The 18,511-nt window shown below is 41.9% G+C and overlaps 1 protein-coding gene across 3 annotated transcripts in view; it reads right to left on the bottom strand.

The window, feature by feature from the left end:
* LOC308527831 (histone-arginine methyltransferase CARM1-like) overlaps positions 1-18,511 on the bottom strand; it is a 223,506-nt gene that overhangs the window by 94,670 nt on the left and 110,325 nt on the right. For all 3 annotated transcript variants that reach the window (XR_013996650.1, XM_081103236.1, XM_081103237.1), the window contains exons 3-4: positions 6,021-6,127; positions 5,063-5,167 (exon numbers count right to left, since the gene is read on the bottom strand). Coding sequence is in view for 2 of the 3 variants with exons in the window: in XM_081103236.1 (XP_080959362.1) it covers positions 5,063-5,167; positions 6,021-6,127 (212 nt within the window). In the remaining variant the exon portion in view is untranslated. The remainder of the gene's footprint in view (positions 1-5,062; positions 5,168-6,020; positions 6,128-18,511) is intronic.

The raw sequence follows: 18,511 nt of genomic DNA, 5'->3' as shown, positions 1-18,511 counted from the left end.
ATGTGAACATACAGTGAGAAGGCTGCTGTCTACAAGCCAGGAAATAAACCCTCGCCAGACACCAGCTCTATTGAAACACTGATCTTGGACTATGAGAAATAAATGTTTGTTGTTTACGCCACCCAGTCCATGGTATTTTTGTTATATCAGCCTGAGTTGACTAAGACAGAAACAATGTATGGAAAGGTCTGAACACGGTGCTTGCATATACTGAGTTCCTCAATAAATAATAGCCATTGGTATTAATTATGTCCTTGTAGGTAATCAGTTTCAGTGGGAAAGAATACAAGGGCTTAATGAAAAGGTAGCAACCTCCATGGACACACAGGTTATTAAAAATGGTCTTCAGTATGATAAAGCAGACAAAAAGGATTTTAAAGGATCTGGATTTGTGGTAGATTTGGAGTTAGGGTGACCAGTCATCATAGTGAGTCTGGGACTGGCTCCTGGGACACTAAAACCAGGATAATTTGCTCTTCCAGTTTTCATAGGGGAGGGGAAATTAACCCCCAGGAGTGGGCAGTACTAGAAGTAAAAATGGTCACCTCCTCTTCCTTCTTTCTTTCTAGGCTCTGGACTCGTCTGAGGAGACCAGTTGTTTAGTGGGTAGAAACGTTTGGAGGAAAAACAAAGTAGGAATCTCCGTTTGGACATACATCCAAGTCCTGTACTCCAAACAGCATTTCTAACAATAACACTGGTATTATGATTTCTACCTGACATCTGTGTCTACCTTTAAATCAGTTCAGAACTCAGAGGGGGAAAGGGATATAATTAATTATCAACCATGCGATTAATTATCACCTTTATAAGCCCCAACAGATGGATGCTTATTTTATTTCACTGGCAGATAACCCCATTTCAGGCTGGCAGGGAAAAGGGTATTTTGTAGAATCAAATGAAGTTACAGCTAGAAGTGACCTTAGAGAAGAACTGTTCCACTATCTTCATTTTTTAGATGAAAAGATATACACATAGAGTGGTCAAGTGACATAATCCATATGAAATTCTGAGAGTCATCTAATGCAAGGTATTGGTATGATTAGTAGTTTGGGAAGTGCTCTTTAGAAGTTGTAACCAAAATTAAAATCAGATTTTAGATAATATAGAAAATACATTATGGATAATAGAAGACAGATTATAGATTCGAATTGAACAAATTCAAAGGGAGATGATTTCTCTAAATAAAAGTATTACCCCCTCAAAAACATCTTCAAGCCATGGATCAACAGTTGAGAGTTGCATTTTTATTTTTAATTTGGCAAGAAACCTACCTTAGGTCAAATGACTGCTTACCCATAATCTTGAATACCAGATAAGGTGTCAGAAGAAACAAGCTTTTCTCCTCTATCCTCAGCCTACCCACCTACCATAATCAGGTCCTCCTCATTAGGAAAGCTAGCTTCATAACTGTTAACTAGGCATGTGCCACTGGCAAAGCAAGGGTCCTGGCACCTTGAGACATACTGCAAGACATATGGGATGCCTTAGCCAAGCATGGTCATTTCTGGTCTTACCTCTGTCTCTTGCCGTCACCCTCACCCTACCTAAGTACCAAGATTTGGCATTGAGAAAATGTCCCATCAGGAGTAAGTTGGAGAAAGCCACTTCCCCAAGTCTCTCCCACTGACTACACCTGTAAAACCTGGACAGAACGCTCGGAGCATTACTTGAAGCCTGAAAAGAAAACAGGAGCAGTAGATTGGGAAAGAAGACCAGAATTTGAAATACCACCAAACCATATCCCCTGACCCTCAACTCATGGCCTGAACTCAACACACCAAAAATGAGCACTGGTGTGTAGACAAGAGAGCTCCCGGAGATGCATTCTAGTTCTGGCTCCAACACTCGAAAGGGGAGTCCTAATGCTCAGAGACAGAGTGGAGACCCTCTGTTTTTCCTCCCTCTTTTCTACTCTTCCTCCCTCCTTTTTTCCCTTCCCTCCCTTCTTCTATGCTCTAGCCCTCAACAATCTTGCCGTCATCAGTCACATAAGCCTTCAGGAACCAAAACTATGAGAGAGGTGAACCTTTCTCTGTATGCAATGATGCCTCCATTCCCAAAGGCTGGAACCAACCTCCATTGGTTTTCTTTCTATCTTTGTCCTCTCTTTCTCTGTTTGGCCAATATGTGTGTAGGCAAAGTCATAGATGTGTACAGCAGAGGGAGCTTTTTGGCCCAGAGACTGAAAAGTGTTCCCAGGAGACCAAAAAGAAGGAGATCATGAAGAGGAAGGAACTTGGCAAAGCAACTCCATAAAAGGTGTTTGTTGGTTGTTTTTCTTTTTTTAAATATCCTCACCCGAGGATATGTTCATTGATTTTAGAGAGAGAGGACGGGAGAGAGAGAAACATCGATCAGTTGCTTCCCATACACAACCGACCGGAGATAGAACCCACAACCTAGGTATGTGCTCTGATCAGGAATTGAATCCACAACCTTTTGGTGCAAGGGACAACACTCCAATTAACTGAACCACCGGTGGGGTTTTGTTGTTGTTGTTGTTGTTTTATATATAAATTCCTTGCTTTATCCTCAACCTGTGCATGCATGGATTTTATCTTTATTAGCAAACTAAAACTGAGAACTCTACTAGGGTGCCATATTGACCACTGGGTGACATGCACATGGGACAGATCCAAACAATACTGCGAGGGATTTGAAAACTGAACTGACATAGGAACCAGAGCCCTCAGAAGAGCAACTAGTGGCATGGAACTCACAGCCTGAACCTAGCCAGGTTGAATGAATACAAAAACAAAAATACATTATCCACAGGCTTTAAACAAGTCCTAGAGTCTGAGAACATGATATGGAAAATGTACATAATATAATCCAAAATTTCTTGGCATGTTAAGAATCGGGAAAATCTCAATTCCTTGGGAAAAGATAATTAACTGATGCTAACACAGCAGTGACAGACATTAGGATTATCTGACAAAAACTTTCAAGCAGCTTTTATTTAAAAAGTTCCAACTAGTAATCATGAACACTGCTGAAATCAATGGAAAAACAGAAAGTCTCAGTCAAAAACCAAATGGCATAAAGAAGAGCCAAATAGAAACTTGGAACTGAAAAATATGAGAAGAACAACAAAAAATGTCGGATGGGCTTGATATCAGAATGGAGTTGCAGAGGAAAGAAAGCCAGAGGCAAATCAACTTCTAACTGGAGGTTTATTTATCACAACCTTTTCACTCTTGATCTCTCTGCTTTAATTAGCTATTGCTGCAGAACAAACCACATCACAATGTAGTGGCTTAAACTGGAAGCAATTTATTACTTCTCCCAATTTTATGGGAGGGCAGGACAGTTTCTCTGCTGGTTTTGCTTGGACTTACTCATGTTTCTGCATTTAGCTGGAGGTATGGTTAGACCTGGAGGTCCCAAATGGCCTCACTCATAGGTCTGGCAATTGGTGCTGGCTGTTGCCTGGATTGCCTCAGTTCTCCTCCACATGACCTCTCCACCTCCATTTGGCTAAACTGGGCTTCCTCCCAGTATGGTGTTCTCAGGGTTCTAAGAAGGCGAGACCAGAAGTCACAAGGCTCTTTAAGCCCCAGGATCTGAAACTCGCTCAATGTCATCTCTGTTATTCTATTGATCAAAGTACATCACAAGGACAGCATAGAGATAGGGGGTAAAAAATTAGACCATTTTGCGATGAAAGCAGCAGCTACGTAACTTTGCAAGTGGATGTGAAGACAGGGAAGCATGAGTCATTTGGATCATTATTTCAATGTTCCACCACCTCCTTCTTGGGGAATTAATACTGCAGATCTACAATTACTATGGTCATGGAAGAGATTGTGCAGCTCAGAGAAATTAGTGTTTTGCCTAAGATCACACATGGGGAAAATATGAAACTAGGTCTTATGACTGCTGATTCCACTGAGCAGTACTCATCTTTGAGATGAACTGTACCGTATTTTGAACACTTTGTTTGTGTTTAAACACAGGTAGGGGAACAATGATGTGTTCACAATCATTCATCATTCAGATCCATTTTGTGAAGGAAATAAATGCAGCCACTTGTGGAGTCCATGAAAAAAAAAAAAAAGGAAGTAAATCCACACAGTAAGAGCTAGTCCTTAGGTAGCTATTAGGCTCCTAACCTATTTTGTGCACCAAAACAGTGCATATAGCCTCCTGAGTTTCCAAACTCAAAGCTTAATTTCTTTACTGAGGTAAAATTCACATAACATAAAATTAACCATGAATCATTTTAAAGGGTTCTGTTCAGTAGTATTTGGTACATTCACTATGTTGTACAACCATCACTTCTATCAAGTTTGTAGACATTTTCGTCACCTCATAAGGCAACCCTGTACCCACTTAGCAGCTACCCCCAATTTCTTCATCCCCAAGCCTCTGGGAACCACCAGTCTGCTTCCTCTATCAGTGGTTCTCAACCTTCTGGCCCTTTAAATACAGTTCCTCATGTTGTGACCCAACCATAAAATTATTTTCGTTGCTACTTCATAACTGTAATGTTGTTACTGTTATGAATCGTAATGTAAATATCTAATAATGAGGATGGTCTTAGGCGACCCCTGTGAAAGGGTCATTCGACCACCAAAGGGGTCGCAACCCACAGGCTGAGAACCGCTGCTCTATATGATTTGCTAATTCTGGATATTTCCTACAAATGGAATCATATGAGCTTTTGTCATTGGCTTCTTTCACTTAGCATGTTTTCATGTCTCATCCATGTTGACACATGTATCAGCATTACATTCCTTTTTATGGATAATAGAAATATAAGTAATATTCAAAATACTCTATTGTATGGTTATACCACATTTTCTTTATCTACTCATAAGTTGATAAGCATTTGAACTGTTTTTACTTTTGGGCTATTATGAGTAGTGCTGCTTAAGATTTATGTACATACAGTTGATTAAATATCTGCTTTCAATTTGGGGGGTATATAGTTAGGAGTGGAATTTTGGGGTCATATGATAATTCTATCAAAGTTTAGTTTTGATTCTAGCTTTTGACAAGACTTCTGAACATGGTTATAACCACTGATAAGAGATGAATGGCCTGCAGCCAGCATTACCTTGTCTCTGAAGTCAACGTGGTTCTGGAGGATGGCTCTGTGGTAAGTGGCTGTTCTCACAAAATCTTGCATCATGTTCTGCTGCTGGGAAATGCAGCCATAAAACTGCAAGGAAAAGAGAACCAGAGGGAGCGTAAACAACCCGCAAGGCAGCACTCGCATGAACATCTGGTTCTTACAGTCACCTGGTCAAGGCAGGCCTAGCCTAACACAGGGAAGCTGCGGCTTTGACAGACACAGTGACTGGTCGACACTGGCCCTGTTTGTGAGAGCAGAACTCTCAATTGACCCCAGACTTCTGACTGCTACTCCATACAATAGTTTCAGGTCTAGATCTTGACCAGGTAAATGCCCAGGGGCCCTTCCCAAAGCAGAGGCTCTGAGATAGCACAGACCAAGCATAATAGAAATAAGAGAAAGGGCCAGGGTCACAAAGGATGGCCCCATGAGTCCCATCAGCCCAGAGAGAAAAACAGAACTTGGGTAGAACTCCTGGTTGAGGGTGGTGGTGCAGCCGAAGGCAGTGATGGTGGTAACCCTGATGAAGCAAGCCAGTTGGCAAAAGACATTTATTGCTTATGGATTTGTATCCATAAGAAATACATATCTTCATTATACCTGCCATCTTCTGGTAGTTTTCTATTCCCAGGAACTATTCTAAGTGCTTCACATACATCCTACTGTCAAATTCAATCATCACAATAATCTGATGAATTATGTTCCTTGGCTAAGGAAACTGAGGCTCAGAAAATTGCCCAAGTCCTGACAACTTGATAAGTGACAGAGTGGGGATTCCAATCCAGGTGATGCTACTCTTGCTGCTCAGGGGTCCATGCTCTCAGAACCACTGCAGTACAGTATCAATAGTCTCCTCCCCACCCACCACCCTGTTCAGATGTATTCACAGGTGTGTGACACGTTGAAACAAGACAATTCCACTTGGGGCAACTTCCCTGACCTGGAAGTATTGTGTGGCAGACGCCTCTTCTGTCCGCTGGTTAAACACTGAGTATTTCTTTTTCTCATTCCGGCACCTTTTCAAGGTATTTGAAAATGCGCTGAATTCTGCAAGGAGAAAGAAGCAAATACGTGTCTATGCCTTGAAAATCACAGAACTCACCACTGCACTCTACAAAATTCCGACTGAGAAAATACTGGAAGATTATAATAGCACGTTCATCGCCGAACACACGCCTGAGGAATGGTGAGGTGGAAATGGGTACCACTCCGAGGTGTGACACCCTTATTTACACTTGTCAGACATCTCTGCATTCACAAATGTCAAGTGAGAGCGCACAACGGCACACAGACTGGGCTCTCCCAGCTTCCAGGCTTATTCAGTATGCGCTCTGGGGAAGGTGACTGTGGATACAGAAAAAAATGTATATGTGAATACAAAATGTATGTGTATGTAAATGAATATATATGTAAAACTCATTCTGTTACATAGTGACAGGACATCCTTTTTTTTACGGTAGTCTCTAAGCATATAGAGAAAAGGCAAAATAGCAGGGGCTATGTGAATACAAGAGAATGCTTTCTATTATTTGAGGGGAAAATACATAAGTGAAGACTCAAAAATATCTTGGAAATGATATTGCTAACACAGCATGTATAGCTGTCAAATTTGGTGACTTCCGCCTTAAAAATGACTCCGAAATCCTGCCCTGTGGCCCTCACTACCTGTGGCCTCTTCTGTCTCCACCTGGCGTTGTGACCAGATCTTCCCCTTATAGCCCACAGGGTCCTGAGTGCCCAGCACTCTCATGAGCTCCAGCCCTCACATTCTCTCTGCCCTCCTGAGTGGGTACCCATGCCCTCTCTTCTTTCACATGCACATCCTCCACGCTTACAAATACCCATATCAACCTGGTCCTGGCCTGGCTCTTGACTGTAAACCCCCTGTTTCTTCTGTTCAGATTACCTTTTGACATCAAACTCCTATTCATCCTCCAAGACTCAGTTCAACCAGCATTTCCTATTGCTGTGTTCTGGAACACCCACAGGCAGAATGTAGTTGCTGTAAAACAGTGGCCCTCAATACTTCGCTATAGATCAGAATCAACTGGGAATAATTTTTTAAATCTGGATGCTGACCCCTCATCCCACATCTGCTAATTCAATGTTGTGGGGGTAGACACGAGGCGTCTCTATTTTATCGAAAGCCTCAGAGTTAGTTTCCATGTGTAGCTAGGGATGAGAACCTTTGCTCTAATCTCACTCTCTCTCTCTGAATCAAACTCTTTTAGGGCATGCTTCTCTGGCTATAACTTTATCTCCATTTGAAAATTTCTGTTACTTCTTTATTTTTTGCATTTGCACCCTTATAAAGGAGAGAATCAAAACACTGATTTTGAAATAATTATAAAACCAACACAAGAATACAAATCTCATTACCTAAGCTACTAATTATTGTTAAAATTTTAGTATGCTCTTTTGGGTTGTAGGAGTGGAGAGAGAGATAGAGATAGAGATAGAGGTAGAGGTAGAGAGAGAGAGAGAGAGAGAGATATTTTGGGGTTCCAGCCTTATTTATCTTTTCAAAACATGGTACTAACATAGCAGCCACCCAATAAATAGGCCTAAAATGTAAATTTGGGGAAATGTCTAACGAATTTGGTGAAACTATTTTTAATTGGTGAGGCAGCCCCTCGAAGCCCTGGGAATATTCAATGTGGGGGCAGTTGAAAAACATCTTTTTGGAGAATAAATATGTAAGCATACCTAGCACAGCCCATTCTGCTCAAGGAAATGCCATCAACTCTAAAGAAACTTTGCAAGGGATAAAGGAAGGGATTCTTGGTGTATATATATATCCAGATTAGATACAATGCATCCTGAACAATCAGTGTTTCACTACCTTATACATGCTCACTGCAATTTACAAACCTCCCTCAGCTAGTGTTCCCATGTGGACGGATTAGGGAAATGCATGCAAATCAAAACTAGAGATATCACCTCACATTTATTAGAATGGCTATCATAAAAAAAACCAAAAAACACAAGAAATAGCAAGTGTTGGACAGAATGTGGAGAAAAGGAAACTTTGTGCAATAGCCTTTTGAATATTGGGAATTTAAATTGGAACAGCCACTATGGAAATCAGTATGGTAGCTCCTCAAAAAATTTAAAAAAAAAGAATTACCTAATCCCACTTCTGGGTATATATCCAAAGGAAATGAAATCACTATCTCAAAGAGATATCTGCACTCCCATGTTGGTTGCAGTATTATTTACAATAGCCAAGACATGATACAACCCACATTCCTGTCAATCTGTCAAATGGATGAATGGATAAAGAAGATGTCACACACACACACACACACACACACACACACACATTTCCCACCGCCCCCCAATGAAATATTATTCAGCCACAAAAAGAAAAACCTACGATTGAGACAGCATGGATGGACATTGAGGGTATTATGCTAAATGAAATAAACCAGAAAAAGAAAGACAAATAGAGTATACTATCACTTATATGTGGATTTTTTTTAATGCAAACTCATATAAATAGAGTAGAAAAGTGGTTGCCAAGAGCTGGGGCATGAGGGAATTAGGGAGACATTGGAAAAGGGGTACAAATGTTCAGCTATAAGATGAATAAGGTATAAGGTTTTAATACATAACATGGCGACTACAGTTGATAACACTACATTATGATGGAAGTTTGCTAAGAGAGAACTTAAATGTTTTCAGCAAAACATAAAATAAAATAAATAAAATAAAATAAAATTCTCAGACATACTGGGGAAAAAAAGATCCTGGATAATGTTTACCAAGTTCTAGTCTTCTGGCCTTCTCCAATTCCCTGTGAGCTCTCAGAGAATGCCAGCAGGGGTTTATGTCAACCATCTGTGAGTTCTGAGTCCTGGGCATCTCAGTTGTTTGGGTTTTCAAAGCTTATAGTAAATTCATTTGTTCCACAAATAGTCTTTTTTTTAATTGAGTTTATTGGGGTGATATTAGTTAATAAAATCATGTTTCAAGTGTGCAATTGTATAATACATCATCTGTATATTGTATTTGTGTTCACCACCCCAAGTCAAGTCTCCTTCCATCACCATATACCCACCTTGACCTACTACTCCTCCTTAATTCCTTTCCCTCTGGTAACCACCATATTGTTATCTGTGTCTATGAAGCAAGTTGAAAAGCATCTTTTTGTTGTTGTTGTTAAAAAGCAAGATTTTGACTATAAAGTATCACAGCTTGTCTTTTTTTCCCCACAGCTAGTCTTCTTGTGTGGCTCACCAACTGTCTCCAAAGGAAAATGTAAAAGAGAAGTCCCAATGAAGTTGTGCATTATGCCAGCATCCATCCAATATATAAATAGCCTTCCAGAATAAATACTAATTTGGATGTATCAGCTCTGCTGTGTTTGCTATTTACCCCCCACCCCCCCAATATCATTACATCAAAGACACTACAATCACAACTCTATAATCCCAGCACAGGGACCATATTTGACAAACCCAATATCAGGGTCTCGGGTTTGAGATGCATTTGTGGGATTTAGGAAATCTGAGCATTCAGGCCAATCCAGGAGTCAGCATCATTTACTCCTGTCAGTGCTGAATTCTGTCACAGTGACTGCCAGAATGTTTTCTTCACATGTTACCCTTACATTTAATGGTTAAATAAATGTCTGTACATAAAGGAAATGAATGTGTTTCCACGTGATACATAACGATTTTTTTTAAAAGCCCCACACACCTTAAAAAGGAAGAGACATTTAATTGCTGATCTCTCCCCTCCCCTCAGCCTCCAGAAGGAATGACACATAGCCACTAAAGGTGCTATCGGAGTCCATTCGGGCTGCTACACGTAGTACCGCAGATGGGGTGACATAAACAACAGAAATTTATTTCTCACAGTTTGGAGGCCGGAAGTCCGAGATCAAGGTCTCAGCATCGTTGGTTCTGGTGAGAACTCTCTTCCAATAGACTGCGGATGTCCGGTGGCGTCCTCGCATGGTGGAAGGGGCCAGGGAGCTCTCTGGAGTCTCTTTTATCAGGACACTAAGGTACCTCATGATCTGATCTCCTCTCAAAGGCCCCACCTCCAAATGCCATCCCATTGGGATGAGGTTTCAATGTATGAATGTGGGGGCACACAAGCACTCAGGCTATGGCAGTACTCGCTGAGGAATCCAAATGAGATGCGGCCCATACAGCACAGCTTCTCTTCCCCACTTCTCCACACCGGGTGAGGGGCTGCTGGTAAGAGGAGTGAAGGGCTCTTTAATTTTGCCTCTGGAGAACTTTTGCCAAGGAGTACGATTTTCTGGAGGGAGGAGCCTTTTGATTTCAAGGTACTATTTGTTTGAAAGATGCCATTAATTTTGTAGAGCCAGGGGGGCTCCCAGGAAGAAAAGCAAGGGCAGCTGTTTGGAACATAAGAGAGTCAAAGTGGATGTTCATATTTGCATATTGGCCCCTTCAGCTGCTCAGGACAAAAGAGTTGGGAGGACATGGGTCAGAACCACTGCTCTTCAATAAAGAGATCCCTGTGGGGTATTTCCCCGAAGTCTGAGGGCAGAGTCCACAAGGATGGGAACCACCCTCAGTTACTCGTAAAAGCCAAGTCTCTCTGCCACAGATGGATTTTTGAGTAAAGTGGAAACTCCTTGCAAAGGACATACTTATCCACATTGTATCTGAAGGAGATGACCTGTGGGACTGCCATTGCCACCGCTCTGGCTGTCAACCATCATGTTTGCCATTTTTCACCGCAAATACCTAGATGCAATCTTCTCTGTCATACAGATACTAACCAAACTCATGGCACTTCCATGCCAAGGCCATGATTATCTCCCTTTGTATTTGCAGGGAGGACTTAGGTTTCTTCTTGACAAGCCACTGCTTTTCAATGTTAGCAGGTAGTTATATTCATGGATCAATAAAGACTACCGAGGCACGCCATTTCCCTTCTGCTCTGTTACTCCGACCATATTGAAGGGATCTGTTTTTGTTTGCTTGCTTCTCTTAAATAGCTGCTGTTTACAAGTGATACTGTCTGTGGAGCTTTACAAAAATGTTTATTTACCTAGATACTAGCATCTTTTTGTGCCAAGGAAGGGTAATACCTGTCTGACTACCTCATCTGTTCTGGCCACATGTCCCAAAATTATACCGAAGAATCCACAACTGACAATATGATCACCATGATGTAGATTTTTTAAAAATAATAATGCCTCAAACTCTAGACATTGCTGCAGAACTGCTTCCGGACTATAATTTACAGAAAGCCCATTTTAATGCTCTCTAGTCCATCAGCTCAAGTTTGCCAAATTAAGCTCTTTTTCCTGGCACCCCGGGAAGCTACCTATTTTCCTGTAGTCAGCACACAAAAAGGAGAACAGTACTGACCACGTGCCCCCATTCAGCTCCCCTTCCCTAGGTTTCACGTCTGGGTGCTTTCCCCTCGGAATGGATATGCTCAGGACAGACTGCACTGACCCCCACATCTCCTCTCTGGTCAGAGCTGGAGAAACAGGATGGTATCGAGGGCATCATGCCAGCAGGATGGGTGTGATGCCAGCGGCTGCTGAGGATCTTGTCTCCATCAGCCACTTATTACTTCTCTGCACAACATATGACATAGTAATTACTATTGTATTTGTCTAAATGCTTATTTTCTTCTTTATTAGACAATGAAACTTAGAGTTTATGAGGGTAAAAAGACTTTCTTACCATTAAATCTCAGTGCGTACTATGATACCTGGCCCATAGAAGTGTCCAATAAATATCACTGAATGAATGAGTGGATGAAAACATTCTTTTTCCCCCTTTCCTATCTACCTTTTATTTTATTTATTTATTTTTTATTTTTTGGTATACCTGTCCACTCTCACTTCCTGACTGGTCCAGTTCTCCCACAGCAATTATCTACTTTTACTATTTTATTTTCTAATCCTCACGTAAGGATATGTTTTTAATAAACTTTAGAGAAAAAGGAAGGGAGAGGAGAGAGGGAGAGAGTGAGAGAGTGAGAGTGAGAGTGACAGTGAGAGAGAGAGAGAGGAGAGAGAAGAAGAGGAGAGGAGAGGAGAGGAGAGGAGAGGAGAGGAGAGGAGAGGAGAGGAGAGGAGAGGAGAGGAGAGGAGAGGAGAGGAGAAACGCCAACTGGTTGCCTCCTGCATGTGCCCTGCCCGGGAATCAAACCCACAAACTTTTTGGCGTACTGAATGACGCTCCAGCCAACTGAGCGACCCAGCCAGGACTCAGTTGCTCTATCTTTTAGAGACATTTAATTAATCAAAAATGTCTTCTAGTTAGGTATCACTGATAGAACCAAATATCATTGGTCTCTGATGCATATTAAGTCAAATTCTATTCACTATCTGAACTCCTAAATCACAATAATACTATGCTTCTCTTTCTCTCTCTGTCTTAACAAGGAAGAACATAATGTTTGCATAATAAAGTTTCCATACCTTCTTCATCCCAACTCCCACAGTTAGATAAATGCAAACTGAATTTTAGGAAATTTTCTGTACACATATACTGTGTGTGTGTGTGTGTGTGTGTGTGTATGTGTGTGTACACATGCATATTTCCAGAGAAAGGCAAAGCAGTCTCAGGTGGTGGGAGGTGAAGCAGGACCGCAAAATGAATACATTTTAACCATAAATACTTGCAGGGGACTCTGCTGTTGAGTAAAATTCAACTTAAAGGTGACCCTAAGAAGGGCCTCACATAAGCATAGACAGGCTTCATTTAGAAATAAGGTAGATTCTCTGAGCACCCAAAATAGATAGGTAGCATTTTTATGACAATGTATATTTCTGTTGCATACATGAGAAAACTAGAATGGACTTCAAGTTAATTTTTCTTTTATTGCTATTATGTCCTTTAAAAAAAATGTCCTCATTCCTTGAAAGCAATTGCCAAATCAACCTCTTAAAACAAAGGTACTTATAAGCTCTAAGGAAATGAATACATTTTTTGGCTTTTATCTTCTCTCAAAGCCTTACAATTAGCAACCAAACCTATAATTTGTAATCTATATTAACACTTACCTAACACTATTTTTGTGCAATCAAAACATTTAGTACAGCAATTTTCAACCTTTTTCGTCTCACGGCATACATAAACTACTAAAATTCTGCGGCAAACCAAAAACCATATTTCTTACTGATCTGACAACAAAATCAGATATAATTTTGATTCATTCATACCAGATGGCTATTGTTGTGTTGGCTGTTGTCATTTTTTCATTTGTCAATCTAAGGGAAAAGAGGCCAGTGTCCCTGGGTCAGATGGCATGTTTTAAGAATTCTTGTGCTCTACTAGTTGAAAATCACTGTATTACTACAAAGCTCTGGGGAAGACCATCGGGAACTATTTTGTGTATTTGTCACATCTCTAAATGTCAAGAATTTTATGCCAAACAAATGGGCCAAGGATCTTGTCAAATTTCAAAGGCAATTTTTATGCATGTCTTAAAAACCAGTTATACACTTATTGAGATGACTGGCAGTGACCTAAACATTTATGAAAGTAAGGACAGATTGTTCATGTGTTTAAATACTGAGCCAGGTCTCTGATCCCTGTGGGATCTTAGTGCACTGGCCCTGACGCTCCACCCACCAATGAGGCAAGCGCAAGAACCAAGAACTGTGCCATCTCCAATAGGCATCAGCATCAGGGGTCAGCCTTGGCCAGTGGAATGAAGGAGCCAGAGCAGGTACAAGGTTTTAAGGAAAACTACTGTTGGCAAGTGGTGGAAACTGAAATTTAATAGAGATAGGAACTTTATGACTTACAAAATTGAAAAAATCCAGTATTAAAATTTTATTTTTAAGAATGCCTGTGTCTAGGAGTTCAAGAATGATATTGTTAAGATTTCCCTCCCTTCCCTTCCCTTCCTTCCGCCCACCCCCACCCCCATCTCTGCCCCCCCCCCTTTCTTACTCTTAATATTTCTATCTCTATATGTCTCTTTCTTGCTCTCTATTTCTCTGTTTAGCTTCATGCTCAGGCAGGCTCCCCCCCCCCCCCTCACAGGACAAGATGATTGTCAGCATTTCCAGAACTACATTGCTACCAGATCAGTAAGCTCAGTCCTTCCAAAATGTTCCAACAAAGGCCCCAGATTAAGTCTCATCGAACCAAGTTAAAGACCCATCACCGAATCAATTGCTATAGCCAGGGATCAATGCCAGTTGAGGAGACTTGAGTCAGCCCTATCTAAATCCAAAGGAAAACAGCTTCTGCTATCTGAAGAAAGGTGAGTAGATTAAAGACAGGCCAACCCATAGCTGACCACCCCTGAACAAGAGGTAGAAACATTATAGACGAAGGTGAAACAGGGAAGTGAGAGTTGGAAAAACTGTGCTTCAGGGGCTGGTGAGGCATGGGAAACAGACATTCAGATTCTTGGCTTCTGACATCTGAGCTTGGGCCAGCCTAAATCCAGGTTTTGCTCCGGGCAGCAGGCTGTTACTGTAAAAGACCACTACAAAGCCATTGATTTAACATTTCTGGTTCCGTAACATGTTGAATCTCTGGCACTGCCACAATCACCAGCTTTATTTTCCTGTCCATACTCCCTAAGAGTATTTGGCCCTGCTCACAGCTCCTGTTTATACAATTTGACCCTATATTCCATCCAGTAGGTGAGTAAGGATGAGCACTGATCAAAGGGTAGCACAGCCTGAACCAGAAAACCCAGGCACTATAATGAACAGAGACGGGTTCTAGGGCTCGAAAGGGGTGTGTGTGAATCTACTTTTTATTTTGCCCAATTTATGCCTGCTATCCTGGAGAAATTATTGACTGTGTTCCCTTTCACACTCAAAAGAGACCTGTTTTGGATGACAAATAACTGAGTCATCCTAGCTATAAGGAAATGCAGTCTTGGGGGAGGGAGCATGCTAGGTCAAATACAAGAGGAAGAGGCACCTGAGAGAGAGATGAGAAAGAAAGATGCAGATGGGTACAACATTACGCTAAGTGAAATAAATAAGTCAGAGAAAGATAAATATCACCTGATCTCACTCATTTGTGGAATATAATGAACAATATAGACCAATGAACAAAAACAGATCCAGAGATAGAGAAGCATCGATCAGATGCTCAAACCTCAGAGGGAAGGTAGGGGAGGGTGGGGGTAAGGGGGAGAGATCAACCAAAGGACTTGTATGCATGCATATAAGCATAAGCAATGGACGCAGACAACAGGGGGTGAGGGTGAGGGCAGGATTAAAAAAAAGATGCAGATGGGGGAGACCATGGATATAGGCTTCCCCACAATGGTTCTGGCACTCTCTACTCCTCAAATGCCATGAGACATTTCCTTCCCCTTTTGAACTTGAGCTATTTTGTATAGATAGCCTTGACTTGAACAGAAATTCCCTCTCTTTACAACATTATTTTCCCCCCTCTGACTCACTGCCAGTATTCTGAGAGGTTTGTGTTTGGTTTTGATTTGATTTGATTTTTGGTTTTACTAACAACTTTTATGTGGTACTTGCTTCAAGTGGTTATTTACTTATTGATTCAGTTGATCTACACAATACTTTACTCTAGAGGTGAATCAGCCAATTTGCAATTGGGCTCATTTCTACAATTGTGTTTTAAAACTATTAGAGTGAAGACCCTCCAATGCTTATATCACTTAGGATCAAGACTGAATCCCACAAAGCCACCTGGCCCTTGAAGGTCACCAGTCTTGTAAAAAGAAAAATGGTACCTCAGTTCATTAAGTGAAGCCAGAATGCACCTTCTGGAGCATTTAACATATATTCACAGAGGGACTAATTTGTTTATGTGGCAGCATAAGCTACTATTCAATTAGTGCTCGTGGCTTCCCAAGGCCTCTGCATGCCTCCCAGCAAGCAAAGCAGCACAGGTGAACACCAAACAGGTGGCACGTTTCCAATCTGATTAGATTTACAGAGTTTTTAAAATGTCGTTTAACAGCTTAAATCAATGTTTCCATGGCTGTCTATGCCTGACTCCCTACATTTCCAAAACACACCCTAACTTTGGGTAAGCATTAATACAACATAACATTAATTTTAAAAAACTGAACTAGAAACCTGTACGGTCAGTACATAATGTTTGGACACTTCATTTTGCCAAGTGAAAATTTGGCATAATAGATACAGAAATCTGTCTGGGCTTTCCTCTTTATACTAGTATATGAACTGAAAACGAGTAAGACAAAAATACTTATAAACTCAGCTGAGAAATTCTGTACCTGTTGCAAAGCAAAAGAAAGACTGTACTTTGTACCTGGCAGACTTGAGATTTCAAGTCATATAAAAAGATCAGTTCAGATGACAAGTAGCATCTTTTGGTTTGCAATACACTTTTAAGAACTAGCTCCCTGAGAAACTAAGATGGCGGCATAGATAAACACCAGGAAATAGTCGCCTCCCACAGCAATTGAAAATTATCCCAAAGGACGGAGCAAACATCGTCCAGAACAACAGGAAGGCTGGCTGAGTGTAATTTCTACAACTAGAAGACAAGAAAAGCATGCTGAGAGCCAGAGGAGCTGCGGAGGCTGAGTGCAGAGGTACGGCGCCCGCGCGGAAAGGGGGTGGCACCTGAGGACGCGGCTGTCTTTTTGAATCACAAGCTCCCGACTGCTCTGATCTCCGGTTCTGGGAAGTCTCTGGGGACCCAGGACACATACGGGGAGAGGCTGCTCTCTGAGGCGGCAGCGGGCGAACTTGAGGGCGGATTTCCCTCAGAGGTGCTTGCAGCCATTACCGGGACACTGAGAGGCGCAACTCCGGGCGCGGAGAATCAGCCATTGCTTCTTTCTCCGGCCTTTTGACTCCCTGAGACCCCACCCCACCCAGGCTGCAGCAGAGGCTTTTGCATGTGAATGCCCCGGCCCTTTGCAACCTGATAATTACCTAACTGCAGCCGGGCCAGCCAGACCCGGAACTTCCAAGAGAAGGCCCAAGGCCCCGCAGCGGCTTGCATTGCTTCACAGCTGAGCCTCTTCGTGGCCCGGCTGTGAGGCCTCAGGCAGGGGCTGAATTAGCACCTCCTTAGATCCAGGAGCCACTGTACCCAGTGGTCAGAGGGGGACCATTCTCCCACTTCAGACACAGCTGCTTCCCACAACCAATTGGCCTGGAGGTCAATTCCTCCCAGTGATCCTACATCAACCAAGGCACCAAGAGTGCACCAAGAGTGTCCACCCCAGGTAACTGGGGAGGCTGAGCTACTGGGCCCTACAGGACACCTGGCGCGCAGGGCCACTCTATCAACACAAGGAAGCAGCCAAAATGCGGAGACAGAGAAACAGGTCACAATTGTCAGAAACGGAGGAGGACAGACGACTGGATATAGAGTTCAAGGCCACGTTTATAAGGTTTTTCAAGAATTTTATGGAAACCGCCGATAAATTTAATGAATCGCTCAAGGAGTATAGTGAGACCATGGAGGACATGAAAAAGGACCAACTAGAAATTAAGCATACACTGACTGAAATAAAGAATATTTTACAGAGATCCAACAGCAGACAAGAGGATCCCAAGAATCAAGTCAAAGATTTGAAATACAAAGAAACAAAAAATACCCAACCGAAAAAGAAAAAAGAAAAGAGATTCAAAAAGTATGAAGATAGTGTAAGGAACCTCTGGGACAACTTCAAGCGTACCAACATCAGAATTATAGGGGTACCAGAAGGAGAGAGAGGGCAAGATATTGAAAACCTTTTTGAAGAAATAATGACAGAAAACTTCCCCCACCTGGTGAAAGAAATGGACCTACAAGTCCAAGAAGCGCAGAGAACCCCAAACAAAAGGAATCCAAAGAGGACCACACCAAGACACATCATAATTAAAATGCCAAGTGCAAAAGATAAGGAGAGAATCTTAAAAGCAGCAAGAGAAAGACAGTCTGTTACCTACAAGGGAGTACCCATCCGACTGTCAGCTGATTTCTCAACAGAAACCATGCAGGCCAGAAGAGAGTGGCAAGAAATATTCAAAGTGATGAATACCAAGAACCTACAACCAAGATTACTTTATCCAGCAAAGTTATCATTCAGAATTGAAGGTCAGATAAAGAGCTTCACAGATAAGGAAAAGCTAAAGGAGTTCATCACCACCAAACCAGCATTATATGAAATGCTGAAAGGTATTCTTTAAGAAGAGGAAGAAGAAAAAGGAACTCTTACCATTTGCCACAGCATTGATGGAACTGGAGAGCGGATAAATACCACAAGATCTCACTTATTTGTGGAATATAATGAACAACATAAACTGATGAACAAGGACTGATCCAGAGACGGAGAGGCTTTGATTGGACTGTCGGGCCTTGGAGGGAAGGTAGGGGAGGGTGGGGGCAAGGGGGAAGGATCAACCAAAGGACTTATATGCAAGCATATAGGACTAACCAATGGACACGGACAACGGGGGGGTGAGGGGATGAGCGGGGGGGGGGGGTAGAGGGTACACATATGTAATATCTTAAT

The sequence above is a fragment of the Myotis nattereri genome, assembly GCF_964212035.1.
Source record: "Myotis nattereri genome assembly, chromosome: 12".
NCBI lineage: Eukaryota > Metazoa > Chordata > Mammalia > Chiroptera > Vespertilionidae > Myotis > Myotis nattereri.
Note: the sequence above shows the minus strand (reverse complement) of the source record. Positions and strands in the feature narration are given on the sequence as shown.